The following is an 18,333-nucleotide window of genomic DNA, read 5'->3' as shown; positions in this document are numbered from 1 at the left end:
ATATATATATATATATATATATATATATATATGTATATGTATACAGACATCCATCCGCTTGTCACTATATATATATATATATATTGTATATTGTATATTATATATTGTATATATTGTATATATATATATATTGTATATATATATATATGTATATATATACATATATTGTATATGGACGGCGTGGTGCAGTGGGAGAGTGGCCGAACGCAACCCGAGGGTCACTGGTTCAAATCCCACCTAGAACCAACCTCGTCACGTCCGTTGTGTCCTGAGCAAGACACTTCACCCTTGCTCCTGATGGGTGCTGGTTGGCGCCTTGCATGGCAGCTCCCTCCATCAGTGTGTGAATGTGTGTGTGAATGGGTAAATGTGGAAGTAGTGTCAAAGCGCTTTGAGTACCTTGAAGGTAGAAAAGCGCTATACAAGTACAACCCATTTATCATTTATATATATATATATATATATATATAGTGACAAGTTAATGTTAGTTAATTTATTTTCATAAAATCCATTTTTAAAAAGATTTTTCAGGCCATCTCCGTGCAACCAGAAGGAGCTTTTCTAACCAGTAAGCTGTTTTGAAAAGGTTTCATTATAACTTTTATACTAAGTAATACATTGCAAGAATCGATAATTGGGTTGAACCCGCCATCGATTCTGAATTGATTCACTACCCCAGGAATAGGAATGGTATCGAACATTTAGCTGCAAGTGACGTTAAAAAAATATTAAACCAATTAATCCAAAGGAGTCAGAGAATGGGTTCTGTGTCATTCCAGTCCACAAAGGCATCTTTCCACCTGACACAAACAAACATTAAATAAGTCATCATTGGTGTTTGCACGTCAGCGGGACTAGCACTCACCTAGTCCGGATGCAAAGTTCCAAAGAAGGGATCAGATCAGGGTCCGCATGTTGACCGCTCAGGGAGGATTTACCCACCGCTGCAACAACACACCCATGTTTCATAAACATTGACTTTTGGTCAAATAATGTGGGGGAAAACTAATGAAATCGTATTAAAACACACCTGTGTCCACGTATGACCCTATTTTCTGGACTATAGGACGCACCGGTATATAAGTCGCAGCTACTAAATATTAGAAAAAAATTAATTGTTCTACATATTAGTCACACTGGACTAATATGTGGCAGATATATACATTGTGAAATTAGTTGTTTACACATAAATATTCTGTAAATGTTTATTTTCCATATATTAGTCGCACTGGACTATAAGTGTCTGGTATATATACTTTGTGAAATTAGTTGTTTACACATAAATATTCTGTAAATGTTTATTTTCCAGATATTAGTCGCACTGGACTATAAGTGTCAGATATATACCTTTTGAAATTGGTTGTTTACACATAAATATTCTGTAAATGTTTATTTTCCATATATTAGTCGCACTGGACTATAAGTGTCAGATATATACCTTTTGAAATTGGTTGTGTACACATAAATATTCTGTAAATGTTTATTTTCCATATAGTAGTCGCACCGGACTAATATGTGACAGATATAAACATTGTGAAATTAGTTGTTTACACATAAATATTCTGTAAATGTTTATTTTCCATATATTAGTCGCACTGGACTATAAGTGTCGGATATATACATTTTGAAATGAGTTGTTTACACATAAATATTCTGTAAACGTTTATTTTCCATATAGTAGTCGCACCAGACTAATATGTGACAGATATATACATTGTGAAATTAGTTGTTTACACATAAATATTCTGTAAATGTTTATTTTCCATATATTAGTCACACTGGACTATAAGTGTCTGGTATATATACTTTGTGAAATTAGTTGTTTACACATAAATATTCTGTAAATGTTTATTTTCCATATATTAGTCGCACTGGACTATAAGTGTCGGGTATATATATTTTGAAATAAGTTGTTTACACATAAATATTCTGTAAATGTTTATTTTCCATATATTAGTCGCACTGGACTATAAGTGTCAGATATATACCTTTTGAAATTGGTTGTGTACACATAAATATTCTGTAAATGTTTATTTTCCATATAGTAGTCGCACCGGACTAATATGTGACAGATATAAACATTGTGAAATGAGTTGTTTACACATAAATATTCTGTAAATGTTTATTTTCCATATATTAGTCGCACTGGACTATAAGTGTCGGATATATACATTTTGAAATGAGTTGTTTACACATAAATATTCTGTAAACGTTTATTTTCCATATAGTAGTCGCACCAGACTAATATGTGACAGATATATACATTGTGAAATTAGTTGTTTACACATAAATATTCTGTAAATGTTTATTTTCCATATATTAGTCACACTGGACTATAAGTGTCTGGTATATATACTTTGTGAAATTAGTTGTTTACACATAAATATTCTGTAAATGTTTATTTTCCATATATTAGTCGCACTGGACTATAAGTGTCGGGTATATATATTTTGAAATAAGTTGTTTACACATAAATATTCTGTAAATGTTTATTTTCCATATGGGTTCAAATCCAGGCTCGGGATCTTTCTGTGTGGAGTTTGCATGTTCTCCCCGTGAATGCGTGGGTTCCCTCCGGGTACTCCGGCTTCCTCCCACTTCCAAAGACATGCACCTGGGGATAGGTTGATTGGCAACACTAAATTGGCCCTAGTGTGTGAATGTGAGTGTGAATGTTGTCTGTCTATCTGTGTTGGCCCTGCGATGAGGTGGCGACTTGTCCAGGGTGTACCCCGCCTTCCGCCCGATTGTAGCTGAGATAGGCGCCAGCGCCCCCCGCGACCCCAAAAGGGAATAAGCGGTAGAAAATGGATGGATGGATGGATAGTCCCACTGGACAATAAGTGGCAGATTATATAAATTTTGAAATTAGTTGTTTACACATAAATATTCTGTAAATGTTTTATTTTCCATGTATTAGTCACACTGGACTATAAATGTCAGGTATATATACATTTTGAAATTAGTTGTTTACACATAAATATTCTGTAAATGTTTATTTTCCGTATATTAGTCCCACTGGACTATAAGTGTCAGGTATATATACATTTTGAAATTAGTTGTTTACACACAAATATTCTGCAAATGTTTTATTTTCCATATATTAGTCGCACTGGACTATAAGTGTCAGGTATATATACATTTTGAAATTAGTTGTTTACACACAAATATTCTGCAAATGTTTTATTTTCCATATATTAGTCGCACTGGACTATAAGTGTCAGGTATATATACCTTTTGAAATTGGTTGTTTACACATAAATAGTCTGTAAAAGTTTATTTAAATACCTTAATTGTTAAACAGTGTCTGTAACAAGGCAGTAAAACGGTTGATCAAACAAAACATAGGTCATGGACCCGCTAGCTGCGCAACGCTAGCTCTCCAATATGCTAAACAGACTCAATATCTCCACGGTGACGTTTTGGTGAATTTACTGAGGAGTTTGTGAAACTGAAACAATACAAAAAGAATGTCATTGTAACTTAATAATACTAAGACAGACACTCCTAAATATGTTAGCATACTAGCTGATGCTAACAACGCTCGCTTGATTACATTAAACACTCCTACGGACATCACACATGGGATGGTAACTCTGCAGTAAAACGGCTGATCAAACAAAACAGTAGTCATGGTCATGGACCCAATAGCTGCGCAAGCTAGCTCTCCAATCAGCTAAACAGACTCAATAAGACACCGTTTGGAAACAAATAAGGTATGTCAATAAACATTTACTAAATAAGTCATTTCACGACGTATATATCTGCGGCTAATACATGGAAATGTGTTGTTCTTGTAAAATGTAGTGGGTGTGGCTTATATACCGCTGTGGTCTATCGTCCGGAAAAATAGGGTATGTCACAGATGGATGAAATGAAAGAGGTTACACACAGACTGTGAGGCGGATCTCCTCCTGCTGATTGGCCAGTCCGTCGTAGTAGTACAAGTCCAAGTCCAGGCCTTTGTCCTGATTGGTCAGCAGTTCTTGCTGCAAGCCAAACAGGACACTGAAGTGGCTTTCGCTGCACACCACCCAGATGGGGAAAAGAGGGTTCTTCAGATAGTCTCCAACCTGAAACACAAATACAACAGACACATAAGACATTTCTCGAGTTCATACTTGCCAACCTCGAGACCTCCGACTTAGGGAGATCGGAGGTTGGGGGTCTATATACCGTATTTCCTCGAATTGACGCCGGGGCGCTAATTAATTTAAAACGTCTTCTCACTCCGGCGTTTACCAAAGCCATGCGCTAATTATTTTAAAACCTCTTCTCACTCGGGCGTTTACCACAGGTAAATTTAGGCCTGCGCTTATAAATTTGAGTGTGATGTAAGGATACCATCATGAAAAGCACATTTAATAAAAAAAAGTTATAATGGTCTTACCTTTATTTATAAATGAAGTCCATGCGCAGCTCCTTCTGATCAAAAGCATCCATAACTTGTTTATAGAAGTCTTCCTCATCTTTCTTCAGTTTTAAAAGTCTCTCTGTCTCGAAGGAGATCTTTTTTTATTACCTCCTGCTTCGATTGAAAGTCCAGTTTAGAAAACTGTTTTATTTTAGATATGTAATCCTCCATGTTAAAAGGAAAAAATAAACGATCGCTGCTCACTCTTGCTGCTTGTTGTCACTTCTTCTGCTGCCGAGTAGTCGCAAGAAGGATCACTAGCGCCCTCTACCACCAGGAGGCGGGAGTCATTTAATGACTCATATTTGACACACGCAGCTACGGTATATTAATAAAACATAGCTGCTTACTGTTCTTTTTAGCATATTCAATAGCTTGGACCTTAAATCCTATTGAATAGCTCTTAATCTTCTTCCCTTTGTGCGATTTCGAATTATGGAAATCATCCTCCTCCATTTTGAAAATGACGACAGGTGAAGTGTCACTCGTGACGTGACGAGTTTGACCCGGTGGAAATTCTAGGCATATGCTAATTATTTGGCGAAACGAGTTTGACCCGGCGGAAATTCTAGACATGCGCTAATTATTTTAAAACCTCTTCTCACTCGGGCGTTTACCAAAGGTAAATTTAGGCCTGCGCTTATAAATTTGAGTGTGATGTAAGGATACCATCATGAAAAGCACATTTAATAAAAAAAAAAGTTATAATGGTCTTACATTTACTTATAAATGAAGTCCATGCGCAGCTCCTTCTGATCAAAAGCATCGATAACTTGTTTAAAGAAGTCTTCCTTATCTTTGTTCGGTTTTAAAAGTCTCTCTGTCTCGATGGAGATCTTTTTTTATTACCTCCAGCTTCGATTGAAAGTCCAGTTTAGAAAACTGTTTTATTTTAGATATGTAATCCTCCATGTTAAAAGTGCAAGCGAGAGGAACAAATAAACTATCGCTGCTCACTTTAGCTGCTTCTTGTCACTTATTCTGCAGCTGAGTAGTCGCAAGAAGGATCACTAGCGCCCTCTACCACCAGGAGGCGGGAGTCATTTAAAGACTCATATTTGACACACGCAGCTACGGTATATTAATAAAACATAGCTGCTTACTGTTCTTTTTAGCATATTCAGTAGCTTGGACCTTAAATCCTACTGAATAGCTCTTAATCTTCTTCCCTTTGTGCCATTTTAAATTATGGAAATCAGCCTCCTCCATTTTGAAAATGATGACAGGTGAAGTGTCACTCGTGACGTGACGAGTTTGACCCGGTGGAAATTCTAGGCATATGCTAATTATTTGGCGAAACGAGTTTGACCCGGCGGAAATTCTAGACATGCGCTAATAAAAATAATATTTTGCGAAACGAGTTTGACCCGGCGTTAATTCTGAGCCGGCGGTAATGCTAAGCATTACCGTCCCTGGTTAAATCCCCACCTAGTACCAACCTCGTTGGGTCCTTGAGCAAGACACTTCACCCTTGCTCCTGATAGGTGCTGGTTGGCGCCTTGCATGGCAGCTCCCTCCATCAGTGTGTGTGAATGGGTGAATGGGTGAATGTGGAAGTAGTGTCAAAGCGCTTTGAGTACCTTGAAGGTAGAAAAGCGCTATACAAATGCAACCCATTTACCATTTTACCATTTAATTATTTTGCGAAACGAGTTTGACCCGGCAGTAATTCTAGGCAGGTGCAGACTATATACCCGGCGGCAATTCAAGGAAATACGGTAATTATTTCTTGTATAAATAATCCGTTCATGAATGAGTATATCCGTTCGGCTATCGTGTTCAATGGAGAAGTCTATTGAAGTCTTCCCCTTCGAGCTGACCTGGATGAACTGAAATTATTTTTTTCCGACCATTTTGGAACTTGCAAGCGTACTTCTTCTTATTCGTTGTCGCCATGTCTCTTTTTCGTTCTTCTGCTCCATCTCTGTTATGTTTTTGGACATTAATACTTGCCGTAGTTTTGAAGCAATACATGATGGGAATCTGGTGTATTAACGTGCTAGCTGGAATAAACATAGGCTGAGAAAATAGCTCCTTGGCTGCCTATTTTATGGGTTATAGATAAACCTATTGATAACAGGGACATATATAATAGTCTTCTTTTCAGGTGAGAGAGGACGCTAAAGGCAGTCGCCCCCAGTATTGTTTGTCTGAGTGGAAATCGGAAGAAATTCGGGAGAATGGTTGCCTCGGGAGATTTTCAGGGCGGCCACTGAAATTTGTGAGTTTCCCAGAAAAATCGGGAGGGTTGGCAAGTATGTTCTAGTTACTCATTTTAATATTTATATCTATATTATATTCATTTAACGCAGCGCTGTCCATAGTCCGGCTTTTCTTACATTATGAAAATATCCATACATCCATCTTCTTCAGCTTATCCAAGGTCGGGTCGCGGGGGCAGCAGCCTAAGCAAGGAAGCCCAGACTTCCCTCTCCCCAGCCACTTCGTCCAGCTCTTCCCGGGGGATCCTGAGGCGTTCCCAGGGACACATAGTCTTCCCAACGTGTCCTGGGTGTTCCCCGTGGCCTCCTACCGGTTGGACGTGCCCTAAACACCTCTCTAGAGAGGCGTTCGGGTGGCATCCTGACCAGATGCCCGAACCACCTTATCTGGCTCCTCTCCATGTGGAGGAGCAGCGGCTTTACTTTGAGTTCCTCTCGGATGACAGAGCTTCTCACCCTATCTCTAAGGGAGAGACCCAAACTCATTTGGGCCGCTTGTACCCGTGATCTTGTCCTTTCGGTCATAACTCTAAGATCATGACCATTGATGAGGATGGGAACGTAGATCGACCGGTAAATTGAGAGCTTTGCCTTCCGGCTCAGGGGATCCTGTTTGGTGGCTGCAGGATTAGGTCTCTGCTTTTTGCAGATGATGTGGTCCTGATGGCTTCATCTGGCCAGGATCTTCAGCTCTCACTGGATCGGTTCGCAGCCGAGTGTGAAGCGACTGGGATGAGAATCAGCACCTCCAAGTCCGAGTCCATGGTTCTTGTCCGAAAAGGGTGGAGTGCCATTTCCGGGTTGGGGAGGAGACCCTGCCCCAAGTAGAGGAGTTAAAGTACCTCAGAGTCTTGTTCACGAGTGGGGGAAGAGTGGATCGTGAGATCGACAGGCGGATCGGTGCGGCATCTTCAGTAATGCGGACGCTGTATAGATCCATTGTGGTGAAGAAGGAGCTGAGCCGGAAGGCAAAGCTCTCAAATTACCGGTCGATCTAAGTTCCCATCCTCACCTATGGTCATGAGCTTTGGGTCATGACCGAAAGGACAAGATCACGGGTACAAGCGGCCCAAATGAGTTTGGGTCTCTCCCTTAGAGATAGGGTGAGAAGCTCTGCCATCCGGGGGAAGCTCAAAGTAAAGCTGCTGCTCCTCCACATGGAGAGGAGCCAGATGAGGTGGTTCGGGCATCTGCTCAGGATGCCATCCGAACGCCTCCCTGGGGAGGTATTTAGGACACGTTGGGAAGAGTATGTCTCCCTGCTGGCCTGGGAACGCCTCTGGATCCCCCAAAAAGAGCTGGACGAAGTAGCTGGGGAGAGGGAAGTCTAGGCTTCTCTGCTTAGGCTGCTACCCCCGCGACCCGACATAAATCAAGCGGAAGAAGATGGATGGATGGATGCTTGTGGCAGCCATGTTTGTGTTATTTATGTATATATATATATATATATATATATATATATATATATATATATATATATATATATATACATATATATATATATATGTATGTATGTATGTATGTGTTCTAGCATAATTCAATTTAAAACACTGTTTAAAAAAGAAGTACGGGGAGGAAAGAGAGTGATGCCCTCAGCAGAGAGTGTTGGGGCCCAGTGTGTGTGTGTGTGTGTGTGTGTGTGTGTGTGTGTGTGTGTGTGTGTGTGTGTGTGTGTGTGTGTGTGTGTGTGTGAAAGTTAAAGTACCAATAATTCTCACACACATACTAGATATAGATGATTGTAGTATCATCTACAATTTAGATGTGTCGAAATTATTCTCTGCATTTGACCCATCATAGCTGGGTTGGTAGAGTGGCCGCGCCAGCAACTTGAGGGTTGCAGGTTCGATTCCCGCTTGTGCCATCCTGGTTACTGCCGTTGTGTCTTTGGGCAAGACACTTTACCCACCTGCTCCCAGTGCCACCCACACTGGTTTAAATGTAACTTAGATATTGGGTGTCACTATGTAAAGCGCTTTGAGTCATTTGAGAAAAGCGCTATATAAATATAATTCACTTCACTTCACTTCACCCTTGATCACCCCCTGGGAGTTGAGGAGAGTAGTGAGCAGCAGCGGTGCCGCGCCTGGGAATCATTTATGGTGATTTAACCCCCAATTCCAACCCTTAATGCTGAGTGCCAAGCAGGGAGGTAATGGGTCCATTTTTATAGTCTTTGGTATGACTCAGCCGGGATTTGAACTCACGACCTACCGTTCTTAAGGCGGACACTCTAACCACTAGCCCTGTGTGTGTGTGAGTGTGTGTGTGAGTATGAGTGTGTGTGTGTTTTGTCTAGTCTTGTCTTGTCTCATAGTAAAAGTACAAGAGTTTTTCTTGTTTTTATTTGTAGAGTATTGTTATTGTATTATATTGTTTGTTAAATGTGGAATGAGTGAGAGGGGTTGGGATATAAGCAGCTGCTTCATCCAACCCCTTTTCAAGCCTTGCATAAATATCTCTGCCAAAATGTAAAAAAAAAAAAATCCTGTGTTTAGTTGTACTGTGCAGGTTTGAAGTAAATATTTCAAATCAATTCAAAATGTGTTATTCTATTACTGCATATATTATTTATTTTTGAAATTGTCATGAAAATATGTGTTGATATATTGCAAGTGATGTCATCATTAACAGCACCTGTGAGGAGAGGCTATTGGGTGCACAGGTGAGGCTGATTGGACAAATGTGGGGCTGAGAGACAGTTTTAAAGCACTTCTAACACAACACTTGAGCCTTAGTTGTTTGTTTATAGCTCTGTATGCTGTTTGTCACCTTGGATGTGCATGGAAAGAAGATCTTCTTGAAAAAAAGCTATTTTTGGAGAAACTTAAGTTGGAAGTGTGTTTTGAAACCTGGGACATCTTGGTAAGTGTCTCACCTTGACGATGTTGTAATGTTCAAACGAGGACAGCAGGCCAACGTTGCAATGACCTCGGATGCCCTTCAGCAGGGTGGAGTCGCCATCGCCGCTGTCCAACTCCACGTCGCCGTCGAAGACGTTGGAGACCGCTCGGCCCACCAGCAGCAGGTTGACCAGCTCCTGGTAAACGACACCAGGACAAAAAGGTACTTTAGCACCGGCATTTAAAAAAAAAAAAGGGTTCGCGTTTTAACTCTTTAGCGTTGTTAGCGCAATGCTGCGACTTAAAATGGCCAAAAAGGAAGGTCTAATCTCAGTGGTTGCAAGTCACAATTAAATAAGAGAGAATATTGCCGTGGTCATTTATGTAAGTTGTCTCGACTGGGAACGGCTACTGTTTACATTTTAACTGATACGGTACCAATTCCCGGGAAAAGAGGACAAAACAGGAAAAAAATGAAAATTTAATTTTGAAACAGTTTGTCTTCAATTTCGAAAAAAAAGAAGGGAAAAACTAGCTAATTTGAATCTTTTTGAAAACATTCAAAAAAGAATTTATGGAACATCATTAGTAATTTTTCCTGATTAATATTAATTTTAAAATGTTGATATGTTTTAAATAGGTTAAAATCCAATCTACATTTTGTTAGCATTTATAACAAATTGGACCAAGCTATATTTCTAACAAAGACAAATCATTATTTCTTCTAGATTTTCCAGAACAAAAATTTTAAAAGAATTAAAAAGACTTTGAAAAAAGATTTAAATTTGATTCTACAGATTTTCTAGATTTGTCAGAATAATAGTTTTTTAATTTTAATCATAAGTTAAAAGAAATATTTCACAAACATTCTTAGTCGAAAAAACAGAAGCTAAAATGAAAAATTTAAACATATTTATTATTCTTTACAATAAAAAATAAATAATTTACTTGAACATTGATTTAAATTGTCAGGAAAGAGGAAGGAATTTAAAAGGTAAAAAGGTATGTGTTTAAAAATCCTAAAATCATTTCTAAGGTTGTATTTTTTCTCTAAAATTGTCTTTCTGAAAGTTATAAGAAGCAAAGTAAAAAAAATAAAGGAATTTATTCAAACAAGTGAAGACCAAGTCTTTAAAATATTTTCTTGTATTTTCAAATTCTATTTGAGTTTTGTCTCTCTGGAATTAAAAATGTCAAGCAAATCGAGACCAGCTTGCTAGTAAATAAATACAATTTAAAATATAAGAGGCAGCTTACTGGTAAGTGCTACTATTTGAGCTATTTTTAGAACAGGCCAGCGGGCGACTCATCTGGTCCTTACGGGCGCTGCATTAGAAACACTGGTGATGGTTAGGGGGGCCCTGAATACTTAAGGATACAAAACCATCCCTTCAGACTGCTGTCCTATGCATAAACTGATAGATAAAAATACCTAAAATAATCAGAACAGTCAGGTTGTGATCAAAAGAATGAGCTAAATCAGAACATTCACTACTAACCTGAGTGCAGTAGCCGTAAGCTCCGATGAGAGAGTTGGTGGCCACGTCCATATCCTCTCTCACTCTGAGCAAAAAAAGAACACAGAAAAGTTGGGTTATTGTTGGACTTTTACAGCGAGAGGTTAGTGTTGACGTACTTGTCAGTGGATCGAGAGAGAACAGCCGACACGGTCAGCAGGAGACACCCAAGCTCGCCCGTCTCAAACTGTGTAAAAAAAAAAAAAAAAAAAAGGGTGCGGCACATTTGAAAACAGATATGAGACTGAAGGAGACAGACGTAGGGTTTCTCTGACCTGCTCGATATGCTGCTCCACAAGCAACTGCAGGTCCTTCATGCTGTCCACCGTCAAACACGCGATCTGGACAGACAACACGCTCTAACTCAGAACATGATGATGTGTGGAAATGTTCTTGACAAGGCAACAGTTTTACTTCAAGGTTTCTCATAGTCATTCACATTGACGTCCCACTGGGTTGTGAGTTTTTCTTTGCCCTTATGTGGGCTCTGAACCGAGGATACCGTTGTGGCTTGTGCAGCCCTTTGAGACACTTGTGATTTAGGGCTATATAAGTAAACAATTGATTGATTTACTTGGACATTTATACCACAGGAGAATTGATACATTGCAATTTTGAGTATTCTTTTTAGTTTGAAACTACAACCTATTTTTCTGACCTTCTCATATGAACTTTGGACATGATCTGGAATATAAACGTGACTATTGAACTGAAATGTAGTTGTCAATGTTTAATCTTCGGGTGATTCATCTGCTCAGTGTAGGGAACCTATGGCTCGTGAGCCAGATGTGACTGCATCTGGCTCTCGGATAAATCTGAGCTGACATTGCTTAACATGATAAGTAATGAATAATTCCACCTGTAATAAGTGTTAAAAATAATGTTCACAACATAAAACATTCTCATGCACTTTTAGTCCATCCATCCGTTTACTACCGCACCTGTTCAAGAAGTTGCGTTAAGTTATTTATATATAATTGGTTAGTGTGGGGCTTGTCCTCCTGGGGTTTCTTCAGACCACCAAGCACCGAAATGAGAGCCTGTTTCAGGGTTACACTATTGTTTTATTTTTCAATAAGTCTCTCAGTTGCTTTCCAGCAATTGTATTTTTCTCTTTCGTTCTCGCTCGCGCTCTGGCTCCAGCCCCAACCCCGTCTCTCCTCCTGGCTGCTGCTTATAACAGAGCGACAGCTGATTAGATAACAAGGCTCAGGTGGGCCATCTACGCAGCTCTCGCTGATTTTGAGGCCGGTCCTGGCACACCCCAGTTCGCTGCAGGCCCGCGGGCCACGCCCCCCTCCACAGTTAGCTTCAGAACAACAATGTTATCACAAAGAATAAGAGACCTATTATACTCTAGAAATGTTGGTCTTACTTAAAAATGCACGCGTTTAGTTGTGTTCAGTGTTAAAAAAATATATTATATGACTCTTACGGAAATACATTTTAAAATTTTTGGCTCTCTCAGCCAAAAAGGTTCCCGACCCCTGGCCTAGTGGTTAGCGTGTCCGCCCTTAGATCGATAGGTTGTGAGTTCAAACCCCAGCCGAGTCATACCAAAGACTATAAAAATGGGAGTCATTACCTCCCTGCTTGGCACACAGCATCAAGGGTTGGAGTTGGGTTTAAATCACCAAAAAAGATTCGCGGGCACGGCCACCGCTGCTGCTCACTGCTCCCCTCACCTCCCCGCGGATGATGGGTCAAATGCAGAGAATATTTTTATTTTTTTATTCTGAGTTCTTACACATCTACACTACTTGTAAAACAATATTCCATTATCTCTTACTACAGTATCGATATTTTTGTTGGTTGTGTCTCTCGTGCACACTTCACTACTTCTGGTTGGCAAGTGTTATAAAGTGAACCCCCGGCCTGGTTAATGTAGAAATTATTCATGGATATATAATTAATATAATTGGATATTAAGAGTATGCGAACGTTTGATTCCTACCTTGTTTACTTCCCTGACGACCTTCTTAAATTTTTGCAATCAAGCGGCTAAAATGTGTCAAACATGGATAAATGTGGATTGATTGATTGATTGATTTATACTTTTATTAGTAGATTGCACAGTTCAGTAAAAATTCCATACAATTGACCACTAAATGGTAACACCCCAATAAGTTTTTCAACTTGTTTACGTCGGGGTCGGGGAGAGAATGTTTAATATTGTTCCCATCATGCATTGTAATGGGTGTAATTTTGATTTTTTTTATGGTGTTTGGGCGTTTTTTTATAATATTCACAAAATTCAGTGAGCAGGTTATGTGTGACCATGTTGCATTTTTTTCTTTTTGCACCGTGACTAGGGAAGGTTGTTTGGATTGTGGCATATAGCTAAATGCTGTGCTTTTGAATCAAAGAAATTGTAAAAGTCATTGATCCGATTGACTAACATTGTCCAAAAGATAGTATCAATTCCCTTTTAACATTCTTAAGACCAAAAGTCTTCAACAGGTGGTCCATAGAGGTACTGCACGGGGGCTGTGAATTTTCCCGTAAATGACTTTAAATACACATGAACAATAAATGTGAAAGAATAACATATCATGAATGAGTAATAATATTACATTCATGAAAGAATTCAAGCTACCTAGCAATTAGCATGTTAGTTGCCAGCTAACAATTAGCGCACTAGATGACGGTGAGCTATGGTTCCCAGCTAATAATTAGCGTGCTAGTTGTTAGTTGGCAATTAGTGCTCTGGCTTTCAGCTAGCGATTAGCGCTCTGGCCGTCAACTCGCGATTGGCACATCAGTTGCCAGCTAACGGTCGGCACATCACTTTACACCAGCTAAAAATTAGCGCTGTAATTACCAGCTAACACTGAGCACTCTAGTTGCCAGCCAGCTAGTGATTAGAGCACTAATTACCAGCTAACGATTAGCGCTCTAGTTGACAAATAGCAATTAACGCGTCAGTTGCCAGCTAGCGGGCTAGTTGTCAGCTAGCGATTTTTACATGCTAATTGTTAGCTAGCGATTAGCGCTCTAGCTGAAATCTAGCAATTAGTTATCAATCAGTGCGCTCATTATCAACTAGCGATTAACGCGTTAGTTGTCAGGTGGCGATTAGCCCAGTAGTTGCCAGCTAGCTATTAGCAACACAATACTGTTATTATTTGAACATTATTAGAATTGCAAAATAACCTTTTAGGAGCATTTTAATGTCAAATACAATCATCATTTCACACAAGGTATAGAAGTATTAATCCAGACAAACATGTTTACAAGCCGCAAATTTCAAAGCGGGGCCCCTAGGGTTTTACTCGAGTATTATCAAAGACTCCAACAGTACTTTGATGATACGTATCGTGCCGTGGCCGCTGACGTACCTTTTCCAGAACTCCTGCAGACCTGAAGTGTCCACTGGGAGTGAAAACATTTCTTCCAGTGTTTCTGGTGGAAAAACCACAATATCAGTACGGTCCAGGTACAGTACAGTAAAACCAGTATACTAGAGAACAGTTTAGTAATACAACAGTATACTAGAGTACAGTATAGTAATACAACAGTATACTAGAGAACAGTGTAGTAATACAACAGTGTACTAGAGTAATAAAACAATATACTAGAGAACAGTATAGTAATACAACAGTATCTTAGAGAACAGTATAGTAATACAACAGTTTACTAGAGTATAGTAATTCAACAGTATACTAGAGAATAGTATAGTAATACAACAGTATACTAGAGTACAGTATAGTAATACAACAGTATACTAAAGAATAGTATCGTAATACAACAGTATACTAGAGAACAGTGTAGTAATACAACAGTATACTAGAGTAATAAAACAGTATAGAGTACAGTATAGTAATAAAACAGTATACTAGAGAATAGTATAGTAATACAACAGTTTACTAGAGTCGAGTAATAATCAGTATATTTGAGTACAGTATAGTAATACAACAGTATACTAGAGAACAGTGTAGTAATACAACAGTAAACTAGAGTATAGTAATACAACAGTATACTAGAGAACAGTGTAGTAATACAACAGTAAACTAGAGTATAGTAATACAATAGTATACTAGACTAAAGTAATAAAACCGTATATTAGAGAACAGTAGAGTAAAACAGTATACTAGAGTACATCAAGAACAGTATACTAGATACAGTAGAGTAATACAACTATTCAGGAGTACAGTAGAGTAAAAACAGTATACTAGAGTACAGTAGAGTAAAACAGTATACTAGAGTACAGTAAAGAACAGCATACTAGATACAGTAGAGTAATAAAACTATACTGGAGTACAGTAGAGTAAAAACAGTATACTAGAGTACAGTAGAGTAAAAAACAGTATAATAGAGTATAGTAAAGTCAAAACAAGTGTGCTATAGTACAGTAAAGTAAAAACCAGGGTAGTAGAGTAAAAGTACAGTACAGTAAAAGCAGTACAGTAGAGTAAAAATTAGTAAAGTACAGTAAAACACCCAGCATACTACAGTACAGTAGAGTAAAAACCAGTACAGTAGAGTAAAAACAGTATAGTAGAGTACAGTAGAGTAAAAAACAGTACAGTACAGTAGAGTACAGTATATTAAACAAACCAGCATACTAGAGTACAGTACAGTAGAGTAAAAACCAGTATAGTAGAGTAAAAAGCAGTATAGTAGAGTGCAGTAGAGTGCGTAAAACCAGTATAGTAGAGTACAATGGAGTAAAAACCAGTATAGTAGAGTAAAGAACAGTACAGTAGAGTAAAAAGAAGTATAGTAGAGTACAGTAGTCAGTAAAAAGCAGTATAGTAGAGTACAAACAATTACTGTAGATTTAAAAGCAGTATAGTAGAGTAAAAAAGCAGTGTAGTAGAGTACAGTAGAGTGAGTAAAAAGCAGTATAGTAGAGTAAAAACCAGTACAGTGGAGTAAAAAGCAGTATAGTAGAGTACAATGGAGTAAAAAGCAGTAGAGTAGAGTAAAAAAGCAGTGTAGTAGAGTAAAAACCAGTACCGTAGAGTAAAAAGCAGTATAGTACAGTAGAGTGAGTAAAAAGCAGTATAGTAGAGTAAAAACCAGTACAGTAGAGTAAAAAGCAGTATAGTAGAGTACAGTAGAGTAAAACACCAGTGTAGTAGAGTAAAAACCAGTATAGTAAAAACCAGTACAGTAGAGTAGTCAAAAACAAGTAGAGTACAGTAAACAAACGTCATACTGGTGTAGAGTACAGTAGAGCAAAAAACAGTACAGTAGAGTAAAAAAGCAGTATAGTAGAATACATCCATCCATCCATTTTCTACCGCTTGTTTGTTTGGGGTCGTGGGGGTTGTTGGAGCCTATCTCAGCTGCATTCGGGCGGAAGGCGGGGTACACCCTGGACAAGTCGCCAACACAGATAGACAACATTCACACTCACAATCACACACTAGGGCCCTACAGTAGAGTCAAAACCAGCATAGTACAGTAAAAATGGAGTAGAGTAGAGCAGCGTCTCACATTGCCAGAGTGGCGCGTGTTTCCTGGCCCGCCCTCCACAGGACTTCAGTCACAGCTGAAGTCAGACTTTGGCGTCTGGCTGCATTGGTCGGCCTTAAAGCCCTGGGAACAAAGTGCAGGTCTGTTGGGGTCTTGGTGCGGCTAAGGCCGCGGGTCAAGTGGCGACCAAGCTGAGACTTATTGTGGCGTTAGCGCAGGAAGTCATGTGACCGACACGATCCATAAATGCAGTGTGATGATGCAAAGTGAGGATTAAAGGATCAACATACTGGCCACTGTCAGGCTGTTCAAAGAGAAGCTTCTTTAACACGAAGGCCTGGATGCATGCCAGCACGCCACAAGGACCTCCCTGGGAATGAAATATTACTCAGGAAAACCACAGCAGACGACGCAGGGAACATGAAAATAGGACCATACTGATACCATATCAACAGGAACCATACGTTTTGATCATTTTGTTGGATCAAGTAAAATGAGCCAACAATGGTGGGAATAAAAAACACTAACTATCTTGAAGTTAAAATGGAGTGGTAATTGTGTGTTAGGCTGATGACTCCGTAAGCTGAATGATGCGGACACGTTTGTTACTGGATACGCTTCTGCCTTGGACACTTTGTATGTGGAAGTAATACAAAACTATAATTGTTTGATACTTGTTTATGTTGACAAATGTCACCTTTTATATTGTTCAGTGATTATTAACTATGTCTAGCTTGTGTGCCATTGTGTGCTTAGCTGTTGTGTAGCTGCTCGCACTGAGTAGTGATGTGAATTATATTTATATAGCGCTTTTTCTCCAGTGACTCAAAGCGCTTTACATAGTGAAACCCGATATCTAAGTTCCATTCAAAGCAGTGTGGGTGGCACTGGGAGCAGGTGGGTAAAGTGTCTTGCCCAAGGACACAACGGCAGTGACTAGGTTGGCAGAAGCGGGAATCGAACCTGCAACCCTCAAATTGCTGGCACGGCCACTCTACCGACCGAACCAAACTGCCTGAGCGTTAGTAACAAAAGTTTTTTTTAAAAAGTATAATTTTATAAATTTAAAGAATAATTATAAGAACAATTTGAAAAATTAAATTTAAAAAACAATTTTAGAATTTTAAAACATTTATGAAAAAATGTGAGAATAATTTTAGGAAATATAAAATAATTTTAAGAATAATTCCAAGAAACATTTGAAGAGTTGGAATAAAAATATGAATATGAATTAAAATATGCAAAAGTGCAATGAGTAGCATGTTTACCTTTTGTAATTGACTTTAGTAAAATAGTTGTGTGCTTATTGGAGGATGTTTAGAAAATAGTTCTTCTCAGGTTTCTCTTTTTACATTTTGTCACTATTTTTATGCACTTTATGAATCATTTCTTACATATTTCTTTATTTTAAGAGGTTATTGTTAAGTGTTTCATGTGATTTTAATATTTTGTTTACATAGTTAGATTTTTTTTCCAAGCTTGTGTTCACATTTCCTTTCTGCCTTGATAGCTGAGGGATTATAATAAGTGAATTATATTTATATAGCGCTTTTCTCAAGTGACTCAAAGCGCTTTACATAGTGAAACCCAATATCTAAGTTACATTTAAACCAGTGTGGGTGGCAGTGGGAGCAGGTGGGTAAAGTGTCTTGCCCAAGGACACAACGGCAGTGACTAGGCTGGCAGAAGCGGGAATCGAACCTGCAACCCTCAAGTTGCTGGCCCGGCCACTCTACCGACCGAACTAAACTGCCTGAGCGTTAGTAACAAAAGTTTTTTTAAAAAAGTATAATTTTATAAATTTAAAGAATAATTATAAGAACAATTTGAAAAATTTAATTTTAAAAAACAACTTTAGAATTTTAAAACATTTATGAAAAAATGTGAGAATAATTTTAGGAAATATAAAATAATTT

At 38.6% G+C, this 18,333-nt stretch overlaps 1 protein-coding gene and 1 long non-coding RNA gene across 3 annotated transcripts in view; one reads left to right on the top strand and one right to left on the bottom strand.

The window, feature by feature from the left end:
* Positions 1-478: 478 nt before the first annotated feature.
* mindy4 (MINDY lysine 48 deubiquitinase 4) overlaps positions 479-18,333 on the bottom strand; it is a 36,242-nt gene continuing 18,387 nt past the window's right edge. For both annotated transcript variants that reach the window (XM_061883078.1, XM_061883079.1), the window contains exons 9-18: positions 16,708-16,787; positions 16,439-16,540; positions 14,335-14,398; positions 11,272-11,337; positions 11,116-11,183; positions 10,979-11,042; positions 9,515-9,676; positions 3,893-4,073; positions 866-944; positions 479-800 (exon numbers count right to left, since the gene is read on the bottom strand). In XM_061883078.1, coding sequence (XP_061739062.1) covers positions 752-800; positions 866-944; positions 3,893-4,073; positions 9,515-9,676; positions 10,979-11,042; positions 11,116-11,183; positions 11,272-11,337; positions 14,335-14,398; positions 16,439-16,540; positions 16,708-16,787 — 915 coding nt within the window. In that variant the 3' untranslated portion in view covers positions 479-751. The remainder of the gene's footprint in view (positions 801-865; positions 945-3,892; positions 4,074-9,514; positions 9,677-10,978; positions 11,043-11,115; positions 11,184-11,271; positions 11,338-14,334; positions 14,399-16,438; positions 16,541-16,707; positions 16,788-18,333) is intronic.
* The window catches only part of LOC133540463 (uncharacterized), a 31,221-nt gene continuing 22,173 nt past the window's right edge, over positions 9,286-18,333 (top strand). The window contains exons 1-2 of the long non-coding RNA XR_009803640.1: positions 9,286-9,501; positions 9,584-9,702. This is a non-coding gene — a long non-coding RNA (uncharacterized LOC133540463). The remainder of the gene's footprint in view (positions 9,502-9,583; positions 9,703-18,333) is intronic.

Source organism: Nerophis ophidion, linkage group LG22 (assembly GCF_033978795.1).
Source record: "Nerophis ophidion isolate RoL-2023_Sa linkage group LG22, RoL_Noph_v1.0, whole genome shotgun sequence".
Classification (NCBI taxonomy): Eukaryota; Metazoa; Chordata; class Actinopteri; order Syngnathiformes; family Syngnathidae; genus Nerophis; species Nerophis ophidion.
This window is presented reverse-complemented; position numbering and strand designations above follow the sequence as displayed.